The following is a 17,313-nucleotide window of genomic DNA, read 5'->3' as shown; positions in this document are numbered from 1 at the left end:
TATAATAATTACAATAAAAAAAGAACTCATGCTGAGAAGCCAATTTTGAAAATTTGAGCCTACAAGTTGAAAGGCTGAAGTGAAATGAAGAAACTAGAACTAATACCATCTCACGGCTCTGTTGCTTAGAAGCCTGGGAGAGGAAACAGCTCCATTAATAATGTATCTAATCATCATTATGCAGCAAAATGCTTAAACTACACAGCATCTCACAGCTTCAAATGCAAATGTAGCTTCACTTTTTATTAAACATTCCCCCATGAAACTGAGCTTAATGTCAGCAAATCTTGAGGCAAAGAATCTGAGAAAGTCTGTTGAAGGTTGGTAATTTATTTACTTAAAATTATAAAAACAAATGAAAAAATAAAATACATTTATGACAAATGACAAACGCTCAGTATAAAGGCATAGTCTATATACTGAACCAAAGCCTAAGTATAATAATGCCTCAGAGCATCATAAAATAGAGAGGCTCCTCTAAGCCCGCATGAAAAAATAGCTTTAGGGAAACCACTCCAAACTCCACCTGGTCACAGAGCCCACAAAAATTCACCACAAATTCCTCAAGGGAACGCTTCCCTTGGCAGAGACACATTAGTTGAACTGCTGGGTTTATATTGTCTGTCAAGTTTTCTGTAATGATGCAGGCAGACTGAACAGGATGAAGACGAGATGGCGAAGATGCGAGAACCCAAGTGCAGTTTTATTTTAGAAAGTGCAATATATCCAAAAACATGAGTTCAAAGTGAAAACAAAACAGAATATACAGTAAACCAGAACATAAACTAAACTTGAATAAACATCACTAGAAACAATGACTCGAATCAACTCGACACATGAAGACTGACACAACGTTACACCAACAATACTCAACAAAAGACTAGAGAACATGAGGGCTATAAATACTCTTCCTGGGGTAACAAGATAACAAGACAACCAATGACAAGACTGAACTAATAATAAGGTGACAAAACTAATAATAAATGAACCAATGACAAACTAGATAACAAGATAACAAGACAATGAAACATAAACCAATGAGAACAAAACACATGAAACATGAGGGTCACATGACAAAACTAGAAAGAGGAACAAGGAAGTGATCTACTTCAAATCAAATCAAATCAAATCACTTTATTGTCACACAGCCATATACACAAGTGCAATGGTGTGTGAAATTCTTGGGTGCAGTTCCGATCAACATAGCAGTCGTGACAGTGATGAGACATATACCAATTTACAATAACATCAAATTAACACAACACAATTTAAACATCTGTTATACACATAATTACACTCAACAATATACAAATAATAACATACACTGTACAGTATACAATATGCTGTTTTTTTTTTTTGTTTTTTTTTACTATATAGATACACATTATTCAATAAAAATTAAAAAATTAAAATATATAAAAAAAAGTATATATATATATAGAATGTACAGTATTGTACTGTATTGACATTCAGGCTGTCGGTTGATAGTCAGTTGTTAAGAGAGAACATAATATAATAATAATAGTATAATTTATGAGAGTCCGGTGTGAGATATAAGAGTAAGGGTAATAAAGTGCAGTGCTGATGTATTTTGATCGTGGGGGATCAAGAGTTCAGAAGTCTGATTGCTTGGGGGAAGAAGCTATCATGGAGTCGGCTGGTGCGGGTCCTGATGCTGCGATACCGCCTACCTGATGGTAGCAGTGAGAACAGCCCATGGCTCGGGTGGCTGGAGTCTCTGATGATCCTCCAAGCTTTTTTCACACACCACCTTGTACATATTTCCTGGAGGGAGGGAAGCTCACCTCCGATGATGTGTCTGGCAGTTCGCACCACCCTTTGCAGTGCTTTGCGGTTGTGGGCGGTGCTATTGCCGTACCAGGCGGAGATGCAGCCAGTCAGGATGCTCTCCACAGTGCAGGTGTAGAACCGTGTGAGGATGTGGCGGTTCATTCCAAACTTCCTCAGCCGTCTCAGGAAGAAGAGGCGCTGATGAGCCTTCTTCACAACGACTTCAGTGTGGACGGACCATGTGAGTTCCTCAGTGATGTGGACACCCAGGAACTTGAAGCTGCTGACTCTCTCCACTGGTGCTCCATTGATGGTGATTGGACTGTGTTCTCTGTCTTTTCTTCTGAAGTCCACCACAAGCTCCTTTGTCTTACTGACGTTGAGGGAGAGGTTGTGCTCCTGACACCAGTGTGTCAGAGTGTGCACCTCCTCTCTGTAGGCTGTTTCATCATTGTCAGTGATCAGACCTACCACCGTCGTGTCATCAGCAAACTTAATGATGGCATTGGAGCTATGTGTTGCCACACAGTCATGTGTGTACAAGGAATACAGTAGTGGGCTGAGAACACAGCCCTGCGGGGCTCCAGTGTTGAGGGTTAGTGATGAGGAGATGTTGCTGCCTATTCTAACCACCTGGCGTCTGCTTGACAGAAAGTCCAGGATCCAGCTGCACAGCGAGCTGTTTAAGTCCAGAGCCCGGAGTTTCTCATCTAGCTTGGAGGGCACTATGGTGTTGAATGCTGAGCTGTAGTCTACAAACAGCATTCTCACATAAGTGTTCTTTTTTCCAGGTGGGAGAGAGCAGTGTGTATTGTAGATGCAATGGCATCATCAGTGGAGCGGTTGTTGCGGTAAGCAAACTGCAGCGGGTCAAGAGAGAGAGGCAGCACAGAGCAGATGTAATCTCTGATTAGTCTCTCAAAACATTTGCTGATGATGGGGGTCAGAGCAACAGGATGCCAGTCATTTAAACAAGTTATTTTTGATTGTTTTGGTACAGGCACAATGGTGGATGTTTTAAAGCATGTGGGGACTACAGACAAAGAGAGGGAAAGGTTGAAAATGTCCGTAAAAACACCAGCCAGCTGGTTCGCGCACGCTCTGATGACGCGGCCCGGAATGCCGTCTGGGCCCGCGGCTTTGCGGATATTCACCCGTCCGAAGGATCGGGTTACATCCGCTACAGAGACGGAGAGTGAACTAACCACTGTAGCTTCAGCTGCGAGAGCTCTCTCTGTGAGGGCGGTGTTATTTCCCTCGAAACGAGCATAAAAATTATTTAGCTCATCCGGTAGAGAGGCAGCGGTGTTCATGGCGGAGTTTTTATTCCCTTTAAAGTCCGTGATGATGTTAATTCCCTGCCACGTGCTTCTAGAGTTGGTGGTGTTAAACTGTCCTTCAATCTTGCTCCTGTACTGGCGTTTTGCGGTTCTGATAGTTTTTCGGAGGGCATAACTGGCTTGTTTATGCTTCTCCGTGTTCCCGGAATTAAAAGCGGAAGTCCGCACATTAAGTGCCGCGCGAACGTCGCTATTGATCCATGGTTTCTGTTTCGGATAGATCCGTATTGTCCTGGTTGGAATCACTTCTTCTACGCACGTTCTGATGAAACACATTACGCTATCAGCGTAAAGCTCGATGTCGTCATCAGAGGCAGACCGGAACATCTCCCAGTCCGTGTGATCAAAACAGTCCTGTAGCATAGAGTCTGATTGGTCCGACCAGCACTGGATCGTTCTGAGGGTGGGTGCTTCCTGTTTCAATTTCTGCCTGTAAGCAGGCAGAAGCAGAATGGAAGAGTGGTCCGATTTGCCAAATGGTGGGCGGGGGAGGGATTTGTAGCCATCCCGGAACAGAGAGTAGCAATGGTCCAAAACCCGGTCCCCTCGTGTGTTGAAACTAATGTGCTGGTGATATTTTGGTGTGACTGATTTTAAACTGGCTTTATTAAAGTCCCCGGTCACAATGAATGCGTCCTCATGGTGCGCGGTTTCCTGCTCACTTATACTCCCATACAGTTCCTTGAGTGCCCGGTCTGTGTCGGCTTGTGGGGGGATGTACACAGCAGTGATAATGACCGCTGTGAATTCCCTCGGTAGCCAGAATGGTCGACACAGAAGCATCAGAAATTCCAGATCAGGAGAACAGAAAGACTTGATAGAATGTACGTTCCTCTGATCACACCAGGATTTGTTGATCATAAAACATACACCACCTCCTCTAGTTTTACCTGAGAGGTCTTTCGCTCTGTCCGCTCGGTGCACGGACAACCCCGCGGGTTCAATGGCTGAGTCTGGAATCTCCGCAGACATCCAAGTTTCTGTTAGGCAGATAATGCAGCAGTCCCTCATCTCTCGTTGGAAAGAGATCCGCGCTTTCAGCTCGCAGAGCTTGTTATCCAGAGACTGAACATTTGCCAGTAGAATAGTGGGTAGCAGGGGTCGATTTGCGCGGCGTCTTACTCTGATGAGAATGCCGGCTCTGTTCCCCTTTTCCTCCTGCGTTTCCGCGGCCGTGCTGCCCAGACAAAGGGCTCCGCTTGCGTGTTTGTAAACAGCGGGTCGGCATTGAGGAATGTGAAGTCTGGTTTTCGGTGTGAGATCACTGAACCAATGTCCAAAAGTGTTTGTCTGTCGTAGACAATAAGGCAGACAACATCCAAGACAAAAAACATAAGAATTGTGAACAAAACAAACAAAACATTGCTATGTTGTGTCGGAGCTTGCAACGCAGCAGCCATACTCGGCGCCATCTTGAGTCCATCGGACAAAATAAAAGACATGAAATTAAGACATGAATAAAAACAAGAACATAACACACAAAACGAGATGCATAAGCAGTCGCAATCAAATTGACAGTGCAGCATTTTCACTGTCCTTACACTTGCTCACCTGGCATATACTAATTAAGTTTAAATTTAATTTAAAATAAATTAAGTTGGACTAACATAAAAAAGTATTAAATTAAACATTATTAACTTGGGTTTTATGAACCTAATGAGTTAAATTGAGTTAAAACTACAATAATAAATTGATTTGAACTAATTTTACTAAATTATGTTAGCTCAATAAAATTGATTCAATCTGAATGAACGAAATTAAATTGCTTATAAAAACTTTTTCAAATTCAATTAATGTTAATGACTTTTCCATAAAAATAATATTTGTTGAGTATCATCCTTGTACAAATATAGGTTCAAACTGAGATTGAGAGCACAACATTTTGCATAGTTGTGTGCTATACTTTATTAAGAAATCAGACTTTTCACCTGACAGCCAAAAAACAGGTGAAAAACATCCCATAGACTGTGAATGAGGGACCCAAGCAATTTAAGGAATATCGTAGAGACTGGGGATTGGGCTTTTTTCACCTGGACCTGTAATCAACCCCCTAACAACCACCCAGAACCCACCACTTAGCACTGGCACACCCGCATTGTGGAGGCCACTTATGCAAAATTTCAAATGTATTTATTATTGTTGTAGCAAACATAATGTAAAAATGATTGACAACAGGAGCATCACATTAAACTACTCTTAATCATCACATTAAGATCCTATGATTTCCTTGAGGTTCCATAATGCCTTTTTTAGACCAATGATCATCTTCAGATTTAAAAAAAAAAAAAAAAAAAAGGACTTGCTAAATATAAAGATCAGAAAAGCAAGGGTGTTTTCCAGGCTCAGTTTACATAGGTTCCATTCTTGTCCTCTGTGAGGTGGCAGCCATATCAACACTCCAGTAACCCTCCCAGCCTGGCCTCCTGAGACCCTGCTGCTGTTTTGTTGCTGGGTGTGATTTCTAGACTCTGTGTTATCTTCACAAGCCAAACTCTCCTCCCTGTGTGGTTGAATAATGAGAAGAATTGTGAATGTAGATAGGTGGCTGAGTGGAGGAGAGCAGCAGCAATAGAGGGCTGTGGATCATTGCACTACTCTGAAGTCTCTGAGGAGGATATAAGTAAGTGTCCTCATGTACTCACTCAGACTTGTTGCCTTAAAAAATAGAAGACAAATAATTAAACCTCTTTCATAATAAAATTTATAATATATATATATATATATATATATATATATATATATATATATATATATATATATATATATAAAATGAAGGATTTATTGCCAAGTATGCTTACACATACAAGGAATTTGTCTTGGTGACAGAAGCTTCCAGTGCACAAACAATACAACAATACAACAACAACAAAAAATAGAATAAAAATAAAAAGTGAATAGAAAATATAAGTATATATAGAAATACACAATAAGACCATATAATGTGTGTGTGTGTGTGTGTGTGTACAAATACAAATATGTTAAATGCAAGGGAATGTAATGGCAGAAGAGGTAGGATATGTTGGATAATTATAAATAGACTTAGCTGTGTATTGCACACATTATTGCACTGTTCATGAGATAGCTTTAGGGGAAAAAAAAAACTGTTCTTGTGCCTGACGGTTCAGGTGCTCAGTGCTCTGTTGTACTGGCCAGAAGGCAACAGTTCAAAGAGGTAATGGGCTGGGTGAGTGGGGTCCATAGTGGGTTTTACAGTCCTTTTTCTCACTCTGGAAGTTTACAGTTCTTGAAGGGAGGGCAGGGGGCAACCAATCATCCGCTCAGCAGTCCGAACTGTCCTTTGCCGTCTTTTGATGTCCGATTTCATAGCTGAAACAAACTAGACAGTTATTGAAGTTCAGAGGACAGACTCAATGACTGCTGAGTAGAACTGTATCAGCAGCGCCTGTGGCAGGTTGAACTTCCTCAACTGGTGAAGGAAGTACAACCTCTGCTGAGCAGTGGGTCTCCCACTTCAGGTCATGTGAGATGGTAGAGCCCAGGAACCTGAATGAATCTACTGTTGCCACATTGCTGTTCAGAAAGTGAGGGTCAGTGTTGGGGTGTTCCTCCTAAAGTCTACTATCATCTCCACTGTTTTGAGCATGTTCAGCTCCAGGTTGTTTTAACTTCACCAGACAGCCAGCTGTTTAACCTCCCTTATGTATGCAGACTCATCGTCATCCTGGATAATACTCAAAAATGCAAAATAAAGCCATTAAAACCATGTTCAAAACGTGTTTTGGATATGGAGTAAGATGTAGACCTCTTTCACAGGATGTTGATTTTCGTGGACTGTATAGTGGCCCCAAAAAGCATCTGCATATAAACTGTTCTCAGGTGTTCCAGTCTCATTTGCATCTCATTGATGTTAATCTACCATTTAGAGAGGATTTTCCTATGTAAAATGATCAGAGACAGATGAAATGAGAATTTGTTAAATGGCTTTCTCAAGTGCTTTTGGCTTTGACATTTTAATTTGGCTTTATTTTTAAATTTCTTTCTCATATGAAAAGCGATTATATTTGGTGTCAAATCTAAGGAAAATAATTTTAGATGTGTATTTTATTACACAACAGGGCACCTAAACAGACTGAGAGTGAAGGCTCCCCAATTTGTATTGAGTTAATGATCAACTTTTTTCTGCATCTTCTTTCTTATAAACATTAATTGGTTATGGTACAGCTGCATGTTAATTTAAATTTGGATGCAATGTTTATTTATTTATTTATTTATTTTCTTGGCCTCAAAATAGCCAGGAAATAAAATGTAAATTCTAAAATAAAATATACAAACATTTTTCAAATTTTATACGCTCAGAAAATGTTGTCAAGGTTTTACACATTTCAGTTTCACAACAAACAGTTTCTAATAATTCATCAGATAAACAACTATCTTCTTCATCTTCTTTTTATTTTATTTTTATTTTATTTTATTTATTTTTTTTAATTTTTGTAGTAGTAGTAGTGAGACTTTTCAACTTTTATATATTCAAGCAATGAAGAGCTCTGCTCAGCTTTTATCCTCATTTGTTTTTTTTTTTTTTTTTTTGTTGTTTTTTTTTTTTGTTTGTTTTTTTTTGTGCCATTGAATGGAATGAGTTGTGTTTAAAGATGGAAGCAGACACTTAATGTTAAGTGGGGTCCAATAATGTTGCTCAATTTTGTCTGTTGATAAGGGCAACAGTGTGTGCAATGAGTGCTTGCCCTTCAAATTACTTCATAATATATTATTTGATTGACTTTTTCTCCCCTTACATTTAATTTGACTTCCAAGGCATTTAATTTTTCATGCTCAGATCACTCCAGTATTCTCATTCAAACTAAAGATTTATGAAATTTGTTGTCAAAGGAATTCATGCTTTTTCTAATTCTAGGCTTGGGAATTATGTTTAGAAAAACAATTATCACAGAAAAATTAATGGTATGAAGTTTTTCTCATGCAGACTAGATTTCCAGCTGTGAATGTCAAATGTGACTCTTAAAAAATGTATTCATATTGTCTGTTGATCTATTCATCACCTTTTCCCTGGCACACTCAACGTTCACTGTCTTGCAAGTGTTGAATGAAAAATGTTATTTCTCTCACAAAGAAAGCAAACTATTGTAAAGTTTAAACAAGTAATTTTGATCAGCAGTCATCAAGTTTTATCACTGCTGGGTTAACTTAGCTGAAATTAGTTCCCCGAGACCTAGATCTTGGAAATTTGAGAACAGAAATACCATTGATCAGTAGCACCCTGCAAATTATGTGTATATAATTTGAAAAATTACTCATGGTATTTTTTTTATTTTTTTTTATTTATTTTTTTTTTTTTTGTCCTGCATTTGCAGGTAGGCTATGCTGTACACTCATAAAAAGCCAAAGATTCATTCATAAGATGGTTATCTGTGTGGTTTTATGAACCAGACAGTGCTACATCATATGTCTAGAGCACAAATAGACAATGTCTATGAATATACTTATTATACATAAAGCATATGTTCCCAATCTCTACAGACACATTGGTGTGCTCATGTTCATAATCTCACCTGGTCTTTTATAAACTCCTTAACTTTCACTGGGATTGGAGTGATTTCATTCTTAAATCCTTTTCAAAAAAGAGAGATTATTTTCAATATTCATTTTTCATCAATCATGGAATAAACTGTTTTCATACAGCAAGGAGACAATTTATCCTTAAAATGACCTTAAGATGAACTGTATGTGTTTTGTATGCTCATAAAAGTGTTTATTTAACATAGGTTATGCTGTGATATAGGCTAAATGTCTAAAAAGTAATCTCTAATTTATCTTTCATGTCTGTTTTAGAAATCCTGAATGGAGGAGTATATGTGGATCAGAATAAATTCTTGTGCCATGCTGACACCATCCACTGGCAAGACATCATCAAGAACCCCCGTTCTGAACTTCTGGTTGTACCCTCTAACAACAGTGGCAACACATGTGAGTACCTAAATGAGCTATTAAAATAAAACCAAGCTATAATAATAGAGAATGTACATATTGGTAAATCATACAAACTAACAGACAGCATATGTGCAGTCAAGTGCATGTCCATGCTTTCATTCTATAATGAAAAAAATAAAATAATAATAATAATAATAATAATAATAATAATATATATATATATATATATATATATATATATATATATATATATATATATACTCTGTTATACTCAAAAAAAGATTCATTTAGCCTATTTTTTTATATTTATGCATTTCTAATTTTAATTTTTATAACAAAATTCAATCAAATTTAATTTTGTAATTTTTAACTACATCAAATTAATAATATGAATAGGACCTATATAGTGTATGTTACAGGTCCTGAGCAAATGTGGGACTGTAAGCAGTTTAATGAAAATGTTGATAATCTGTAAATAATAAATAATGGAGATAGAGACAGGTTGTTAGTTCTCATTTTGTTTTTTTATTAACTCATCTCAATCGAATATGTTACAGAAGTATAAAAATTCACAATCTCTATAAACAATACCAAATAAATAAAGACTACTGTATCAAGGCTTAACATAACATTTAACATCAATTATGATTTCACATCTATTGAAGAGTAAGCCAAATAAAATGATCACGAACAGAATAAAAAACTTACAGAATACAATGAAAATTATACTATCAATAAATAAAGAATAAAACACATACTCAAAGTGATCAACCAGAGACAAATTAATAATTTTCATTTAAATAATCATTAAATTAAATAATAAATAATGGACACACTCATTTGGGCCATATATTGTATAATGTATATATATAAATATCACACGAGCAGAGTGCGATAAGACCCTACATCAGCACTGCTGTGATTCGGCCGCAGGCTGAGTGCCATAGTAAATCAGTGCTGATTTAGAGCCATGATTGCGAGTGTGATTATTGCTTATATACAACAGTTTAATGAACAAGTAAATTAACAAAAAAATTATGAAAAACTGACTACGGTCATAAAAAACCAAATGATGCATCCAAGCCTTCATTAGTAATTCTAAAATGTCACTTTAGAACTAGTATCTCGGCTTGGGCTGTTTCTAACAAGTTATTGGCGAAACAAGGATGTGTGTGTGTGTGTGTGTGTGTGTGTGTGTGTGTGAGAGAGAGAGAGAGAGAGAGAGAGAGAGAGATGGAGCATGTGCCATCACCTGTTGCCACTCCCAAGCAGAGATGCTTTCTGAAGATAATGTAATTTTGGTCAAATTCATCCTATTTTCTCAGTGGAAAAATAGCTGTCCAAGCGGGGGTATTCCTCCCTATTTCGCGGTAGCAATCTCCTCCACCATTTTGAACAGTAGGTCCTCTCCAATGTGGAAACTCCGGTAAGAGGTAAGCGCCTTGAGTTTGTGTATTTAATCAGTCTGTTGTGTCTCTAAGCTATGATGAGCCTTAATGCTGAAATTGTTAGTTTAAAGCTTTTTTTTTTTTCTTTTTTTTTTCACCCAATTTGGAATGCCCAATTCCCTATACGCTTTTTAAGTCCTCGTGGTCGTGTAGTGATTCGCCTCAATCCGGGTGGCAGAGGATGAAACCCAGCTGCCTCCGCATCCGAGACCACCAACCCACGCATCTTATCATGTGGCTTGTTGAGTGCGTGTGGAGGCTTCATGCCATCCACCGCGGCATCCACGCTCAACTCACCATGTGCCCAACAGAGAACGAACCACATTATAGTGACCACAAGGAGGCTACCCCATGTGACTCTACCCTCCCTAGCAACCGGGCCAATTTGGTTGCTTAGGAGACCTGGCTGGAGTCACTCAGCACGCCCTGAGATTCTAACTAGCGAACTCCAGGGGTGGTAGCCAGCATCTTTTACCACTGAGCTACCCAGGCCCCCAAAGCTATTTCTTAGCTTTAGTAGTGTAGTAGTAATACGAGCAATCACGTAGTGCTGATGTATGAAAACACTGACTGATGCTGACTCACTTCACATCACCTAACTGGCATATACTACACACAAAAATGGTCTTTTGCCACCACCTGCTGGCTAAAATATGTAATGTCAAAAAAATTTATGTAAAGAGACACATATAGCTCTTAACACAAATGCACTGCTCTTACACTTTAGTTTAGAATGGCACGAACACAAGCAGAGTGATATAAACAGTGAAGCATCGGAGTACTCATGGTGAGACCATCAGTACTCATAGAACGTCTCTGTCCAATCAGATTCAAAGACCAGAACTACTGTTTATATATATATATATATATATATATATATATATATATATATATATATATATATAAATAGTCAAATATTACTCAATTAAATTTGATGGAATTTTGTTTAAATGCATACATCTTAAAAGGATTTGAGTGTTTATTCATTTACTCTGCATTTGCACATATTTATATGTAAAATATTAAACATTAACAAATATTATTGCATTATATTGTATACTGCTTGCACTGACATGGTTATTAGAAGTATATGGTTACAGGACATATTAGTAATACATTCAGCAAGGGTTATAAAACAAGTGAAAAAATCTTCCACAAGGAACAAAACAAATTACACTTCTATTCAAGATGCATAACTGACAATAAGTCTTAGAAGTCTTAATACGCAACTTTCTTGTTTTAATGGTGTTAAAATGTTGATTAAAAAAAAATAGCTTTGCAGCACAGGCAAAAAAAAAGCTCAGACAGAAAGAATAAATATATAATAATATAAATATTTTAATTGTTTAGAATGTTGAATTCCCAAATTCCAAGTCTCATTTTCTTCAACTAACAAATGGTTCCATAAAGTGGCCGTATGCTATTGAGAGCAGTTTTTAAGTACAGTAGCTTTGGGGTCTTGTTGCAGCTCATGACAAATTACAGGCCATGGATCAATTAAGGATTTCTTCAATATAATCACTCGTAACTGAAGTGATATTGTTGCTCGGGGTCACTCTCAACCACACACACTCTGTAATTACAAAGCAGTCAATTAAACCTAATCAGTGACAAAACTGAGTGGGAACATCATATGGTGATATTAAAAACAAATCCCTAGTGAACTAGTGTTGTTTAGAATTAACATGAACATGTATTCCGCAGGCAGAAGGTGTCATCGCTTGTGTAATGGCCGCTGTTGGGGACCACAGGAAGATCAGTGCCAAAGCTGTGAGTATTGCAGTGGGCCAGGCAGCAACACAGTACCTAAATGTAATATCTCTTCATAGGTATTCATTCATAAAGTGTGGTTCGATCCCACTTTTTTGTAGGGGTTGGGGTGAGCATGTAAATGAAAACCCCAAAAAAGATTTTGAAGTTTTAGAACAGTTGTGACAGCAAATACACAATAAGTTTTCACTGTAACATCAACAATGTTTTACTTAATGTATTTTATATTTACTGACCTTTGATTGTGAATAGATTTAGCAATACAACGAGTGCAAATTATTACACTTCTGGATGTCAATTACAGGCCTTACTCAGACAAAGTTTCTGAATATATAAACAGTCTTTTGAATATTATCATAACATTACACAAGTATGATTTCATAAATAGCATACATACAGTGCATCAGGAAAGTATTCACAGCGCTTCACTTTTTCCACATTTTGTTATGTTACAGCCTTCCAAAATGGATTAAATTCATTATTTTCCTCAAAATTCTACAAACAATACCCCATAATGACAACATGAAAGAAGTTTGTTTGAAATCTTTACAAATTTATTAAAAATAAAAAACGAAAAAAAAAAAAAAAAAATCACGTACATAAGTATTCACAGCCTTTACCATGACACTCAAAATTGAGCTCAGGTGCATCCTGTTTCCACTGATCATCCTTGAGATGTTTCTACAACTTGATTGGAGTCCACCTGTGGTAAATTCAGTTGATTGGACATGATTTGGAAAGGCACACACCTGTCTATATAAGGTCCCACAGTCAACAGTGCATGTCAGAGCACAAACCAAGCCATGAAGTCCAAGGAATTGTCTGTCGACCTCCGAGACAGGATTGTATCGAGGCACAGATCTGGGGAAGGGTACAGAAAAATTTCTGCAGCATTGAAGGTCCCAATGAGCACAGTGGCCCCCATCATCTGTACATGGAAGAAGTTTGGAACCACCAGGACTCTTCCTAGAGCTGGCCGTCCGGCCAAACTGAGCGATCGTGGGGAGAAGGGCCTTAGTCGGGGAGGTGACCAAGAACCCGATGGTCACTCTGACAGAGCTCCAGTGTTTCTCTGTGGAGAGAGGAGAACCTTCCAGAAGAACAACCATCTCCGCAGCACTCCACCAATCAGGCCTGTATGGTAGAGTGGCCAGATGGAAGCCACTCCTCAGTAAAAGGCACATGACAGCCTGCCTGGAGTTTGCCAAAAGACACCTGAAGGACTCTCAGACCATGAGAAACAAAGATTGAACTCTTTGGCCTGAATGGCAAGCGTCATGTCTGGAGGAAACCAGGCACCGCTCATCACCTGGCCAATACCATCCCTACAGTGAAGCATGGTGGTGGCAGCATCATGCTGTGGGGATGTTTTTCAGCGGCAGGAACTGGGAGACTAGTCAGGATCGAGGGAAAGATGAATGCAGCAATGTACAGAGACATCCTTGATGAAAACCTGCTCCAGAGCGCTCTGGACCTCAGACTGGGGCGACGGTTCATCTTCTAACAGGACAATGACCCTAAGCACACAGCCAAGATAACAAAGGAGTGGCTATGGGACAACTCTGTGAATGTCCTTGAGTGGCCCAGCCAGAGCCCAGACTTGAACCCGATTGAACATATCTGGAGAGATCTGAAAATGGCTGTGCACTGACGCTCCCCATCCAACCTGATGGAGCTTGAGAGGTCCTGCAAAGAAGAATGGGAGAAACTGCCCAAAAATAGGTGTGCCAAGCTTGTAGCATCATGCTCAATAAGACTTGAGGCTGTAATTGGTGCCAAAGGTGCTTCAACAAAGTATTGAGCAAAGGCTGTGAATACTTATGTACATGTGTTTTTTTTTTTTTTAAATGTATTTATTTTATTTATAAATTTGCAAATATTTCAAACAGACTTCTTTCATGTTGTCATTATGGGGTATTGTTTGTAGAATTGAGGAAAATAATGAATTTAATCCATTTTGGAATAAGGCTGTAACATAACAAAATGTGGAAAAAGTGAAGCGCTGTGAATACTTTCCAGATGCACTGTATGTGTCTTATAAAATGTCAGATTACACTTAGGGTAAATTATTGACATTGTAAATCCTTTGGAAAAAATAAAATCATACAGTTGAAATATCAAGTCATTTTTATTTGTACAGTGCTTCTCACAACACACATCGTTTCAAAGCAGCTTTACAGAAAATCATGCGTTCACAGAATATGAAAATGTAATATCTATAAAGTCTTAGTCGTCATTGTGTAGTTTGATAAAATATGATTGCAAATTGTTTATGAGGTTTATTTTAAATAATTCAACAACAAAATGCCTATGTTGCAAGCTACAATTAATTATGTTGATACAGGCAGCTATGCAGTATCATGCTTAAAACTGTTTCTCAAGCATTGCAAAATATTTCATAATTTTTTTGACATAAATGACATTAAAAAAAATATGTAATTTTTTTTTGATAAAAAAATATCTGTTTATATATATGGGTGTGTGTAATGAACTGGCCATGGAGACAGTGTTAGGATTCATGTGCAGGAAGTTTATTAAAGTACATAAGCAAACAATCCAAATCGGCAGGCAAATAGAGGTAGTTGTTAAGCAGGCGGTATAATCCAATAAACCAAAAAGACAGTCCAACAAGGCAAACAAAACAAAGGGGTATCCAAAGGCAGTAAATCCAGGAAAACAGGCAACGGTCATAACAACAGAACAATCAGCAATGGCAATGGAAAAACACTTATAACACAGAATAAACTGGCAATACTTCCCAAAGTCAGAATGGAACAGCATGGTATTTACATAGTTCAAACAGGAACTCACCAAAGAAGAAACGGTACAGCGCTAGTATTCAGGAGAGTTCTCCCTCTGGTGGTTGGTAGGAGGGGTAACAACCTCGGATGTTACAATATATAGTGTACATATATATTCACTTCTAACTAATGTGAAAAAACTGAAAAAGTCACTACAAATAAACTTTAATTTACTTCAAAATAATATATATATATATATATATATATATATATATATATATATATATATATACAGGTCAGATCAGGTAAAATAGCTAACAACCCCTCACAAAAAGTACTGTGGTCAGTGGTACCACGGTACAGTGATGGTATCAGACGCTTATACCTTGGTGCTTTAATCTACAGCATACCATAATACAGTATTAGTGTTATTATTATATTTATAAACCACAATATTTACATGGTACTCTGAGATACCTCATGGTGCTTTTATTATTATTATTATTATTATTAATATTATTTATGATATCACCATGGTACCATGTCCAAAATACAATGGTATTACCAAGGTACTTTTTTTGTAAGGAACTGCACATGTTCACTTTTACATCATCACACTTTACATTGTCCTTATTTTCAATCAATCTCAGAGAAAGTATTTCAGACATGTTTCAGTTTTTCAGATAGCTCTTGTGAGGACTCTGTAATCTCCTCTTGTTGTCTTGTGACACAACCTGTGGTGATGCATTTATGGGTGGACAGCAGACAAAAAGAGAGGGAGGGAGAGAGTGATGACAGGGGATGGCAGGTTCAGTTTTCACCACATAATTAGGGATAATTAAACAGAATACAGCTGCATAGAGTGTCAAGAGTAATTGGGGTGGTGGAGTTTTTCTGACAAATAATAATTTTAAGGTTTTGTCTTTGTCCTGGTGACTTATGACATACTTTCAGAAAAGTAAAGTCACACAAACTCCTCAAATGAGGTGAGAGGCTCACTTATATAAAGGACTGATACAGAGGGAAATATAACACAAAAATTAAAAATCTGTTCCTTATCTTCTCATCCAGCCTGGTCTTTTCCATACAACAAAGGTAGATAGTGCCCAGTGTCTTTCAAAAAAATAAATAATAAAAAAATATATAAAAGTGTTTTGTTAGGTAACTAAATACACTATGTAGTAACATCTAAATCAGCTATTTTTGTTTAAGTCAGAAATATCATGCTGAATTGGGTTTTGAATGACATGAGGATGAGTAAATGAAGACAAGTTTTAATTTTTTGGCCGAACTGTTCCTTTAAGGGTTGTCATTTTTCAATTTGTGGGTAAACTTTACCTTTCAAAATGTCTGTGTTTACAGTGACAAAGACGGTGTGTGCAGAGCAGTGTGATGGTCGTTGTTTTGGTCCGTACGTCAGTAACTGCTGCCATCGAGAATGTGCTGGAGGTTGTTTTGGGCCCAAAGACACGGACTGCTTCGTATGTCACATATTCCTTAGTTTATTCCTCATTCTGCATGATACTGTAAAATTTTTAAGTTTAGGTAATGATAAAACCTAATCATGTGGAAATCATACTGTATGTTACAGTCACATAGAGGTGCCTAGAAAAGAGTGCTTCTTTTTATAAGAGTCATATTTGATTTATTAGTTCATGATTTAGGACACGCTTACCTGACTTTTTGTATGTTCTCAGGCTTGTATGAACTTCAATGACAGCGGTGCATGTGTGACACAGTGTCCTCAACCGTTTGTCTACAATCCAACAACCTTCCAGCTCGACCACAATCCTAAAGCCAAATACACCTATGGAGCTTTCTGTGTCATGAAATGCCCACGTGAGTAAGGTTGCCTTTAAAGATTGCATCATCTGGTATTTATTTTTTATTTTTTTTATATTTAATAATTACTGTGATTATTTAGCTGTCTCATTAAAATGTCTTGGTTACTGGTGTAACCTCTGTTCCCTGATGGAGGGAATGAGACGTTGTGTTGATGTAGTGACACTAGGGGTTCGCTCTTGAGAGCCCCATTCACCTTTGCTCTATTCAGAAAAGGCCAATGAAAATTGGCGAGTGGAACTTGCACGCCACTCTCCGCCCCGGACATATGGGTAGAAAAGGAAATGGCGTGCACCACTCATTCAGAGTTGTGCTGAGGAGCCGAGAGAGAATCTCGGCCATGTCAGCGTTCAGTTCAGTGCCCCGGCAGGAGGGACACAATGTCTCGTTCCCTCCATCAGGGAACAGAGGTTACACCAGTAACCAAGACGTTCCTTGTCTGTCACTCTCTTGATGTTGTGTCAATATAGTGAC

The 17,313-nt window shown here is 38.0% G+C and overlaps 1 protein-coding gene across 1 annotated transcript in view; it reads left to right on the top strand.

Moving 5' to 3' along the window:
• Positions 1–17,313, top strand: part of LOC127445110 (receptor tyrosine-protein kinase erbB-4-like) — a 333,014-nt gene that overhangs the window by 250,254 nt on the left and 65,447 nt on the right. Inside the window, exons 4-7 of the mRNA XM_051704909.1 lie at positions 8,940–9,074; positions 12,191–12,256; positions 16,360–16,478; positions 16,695–16,836. Of these exons, the coding sequence (XP_051560869.1) occupies positions 8,940–9,074; positions 12,191–12,256; positions 16,360–16,478; positions 16,695–16,836 (462 nt within the window). The remainder of the gene's footprint in view (positions 1–8,939; positions 9,075–12,190; positions 12,257–16,359; positions 16,479–16,694; positions 16,837–17,313) is intronic.

The sequence above is a fragment of the Myxocyprinus asiaticus genome, chromosome 8 (genome assembly GCF_019703515.2).
Source record: "Myxocyprinus asiaticus isolate MX2 ecotype Aquarium Trade chromosome 8, UBuf_Myxa_2, whole genome shotgun sequence".
Lineage (NCBI taxonomy): Eukaryota > Metazoa > Chordata > Actinopteri > Cypriniformes > Catostomidae > Myxocyprinus > Myxocyprinus asiaticus.
The sequence above is the reverse complement of the archived record's forward strand: the minus strand, read 5'-3'. Positions and strand labels throughout refer to the sequence as shown.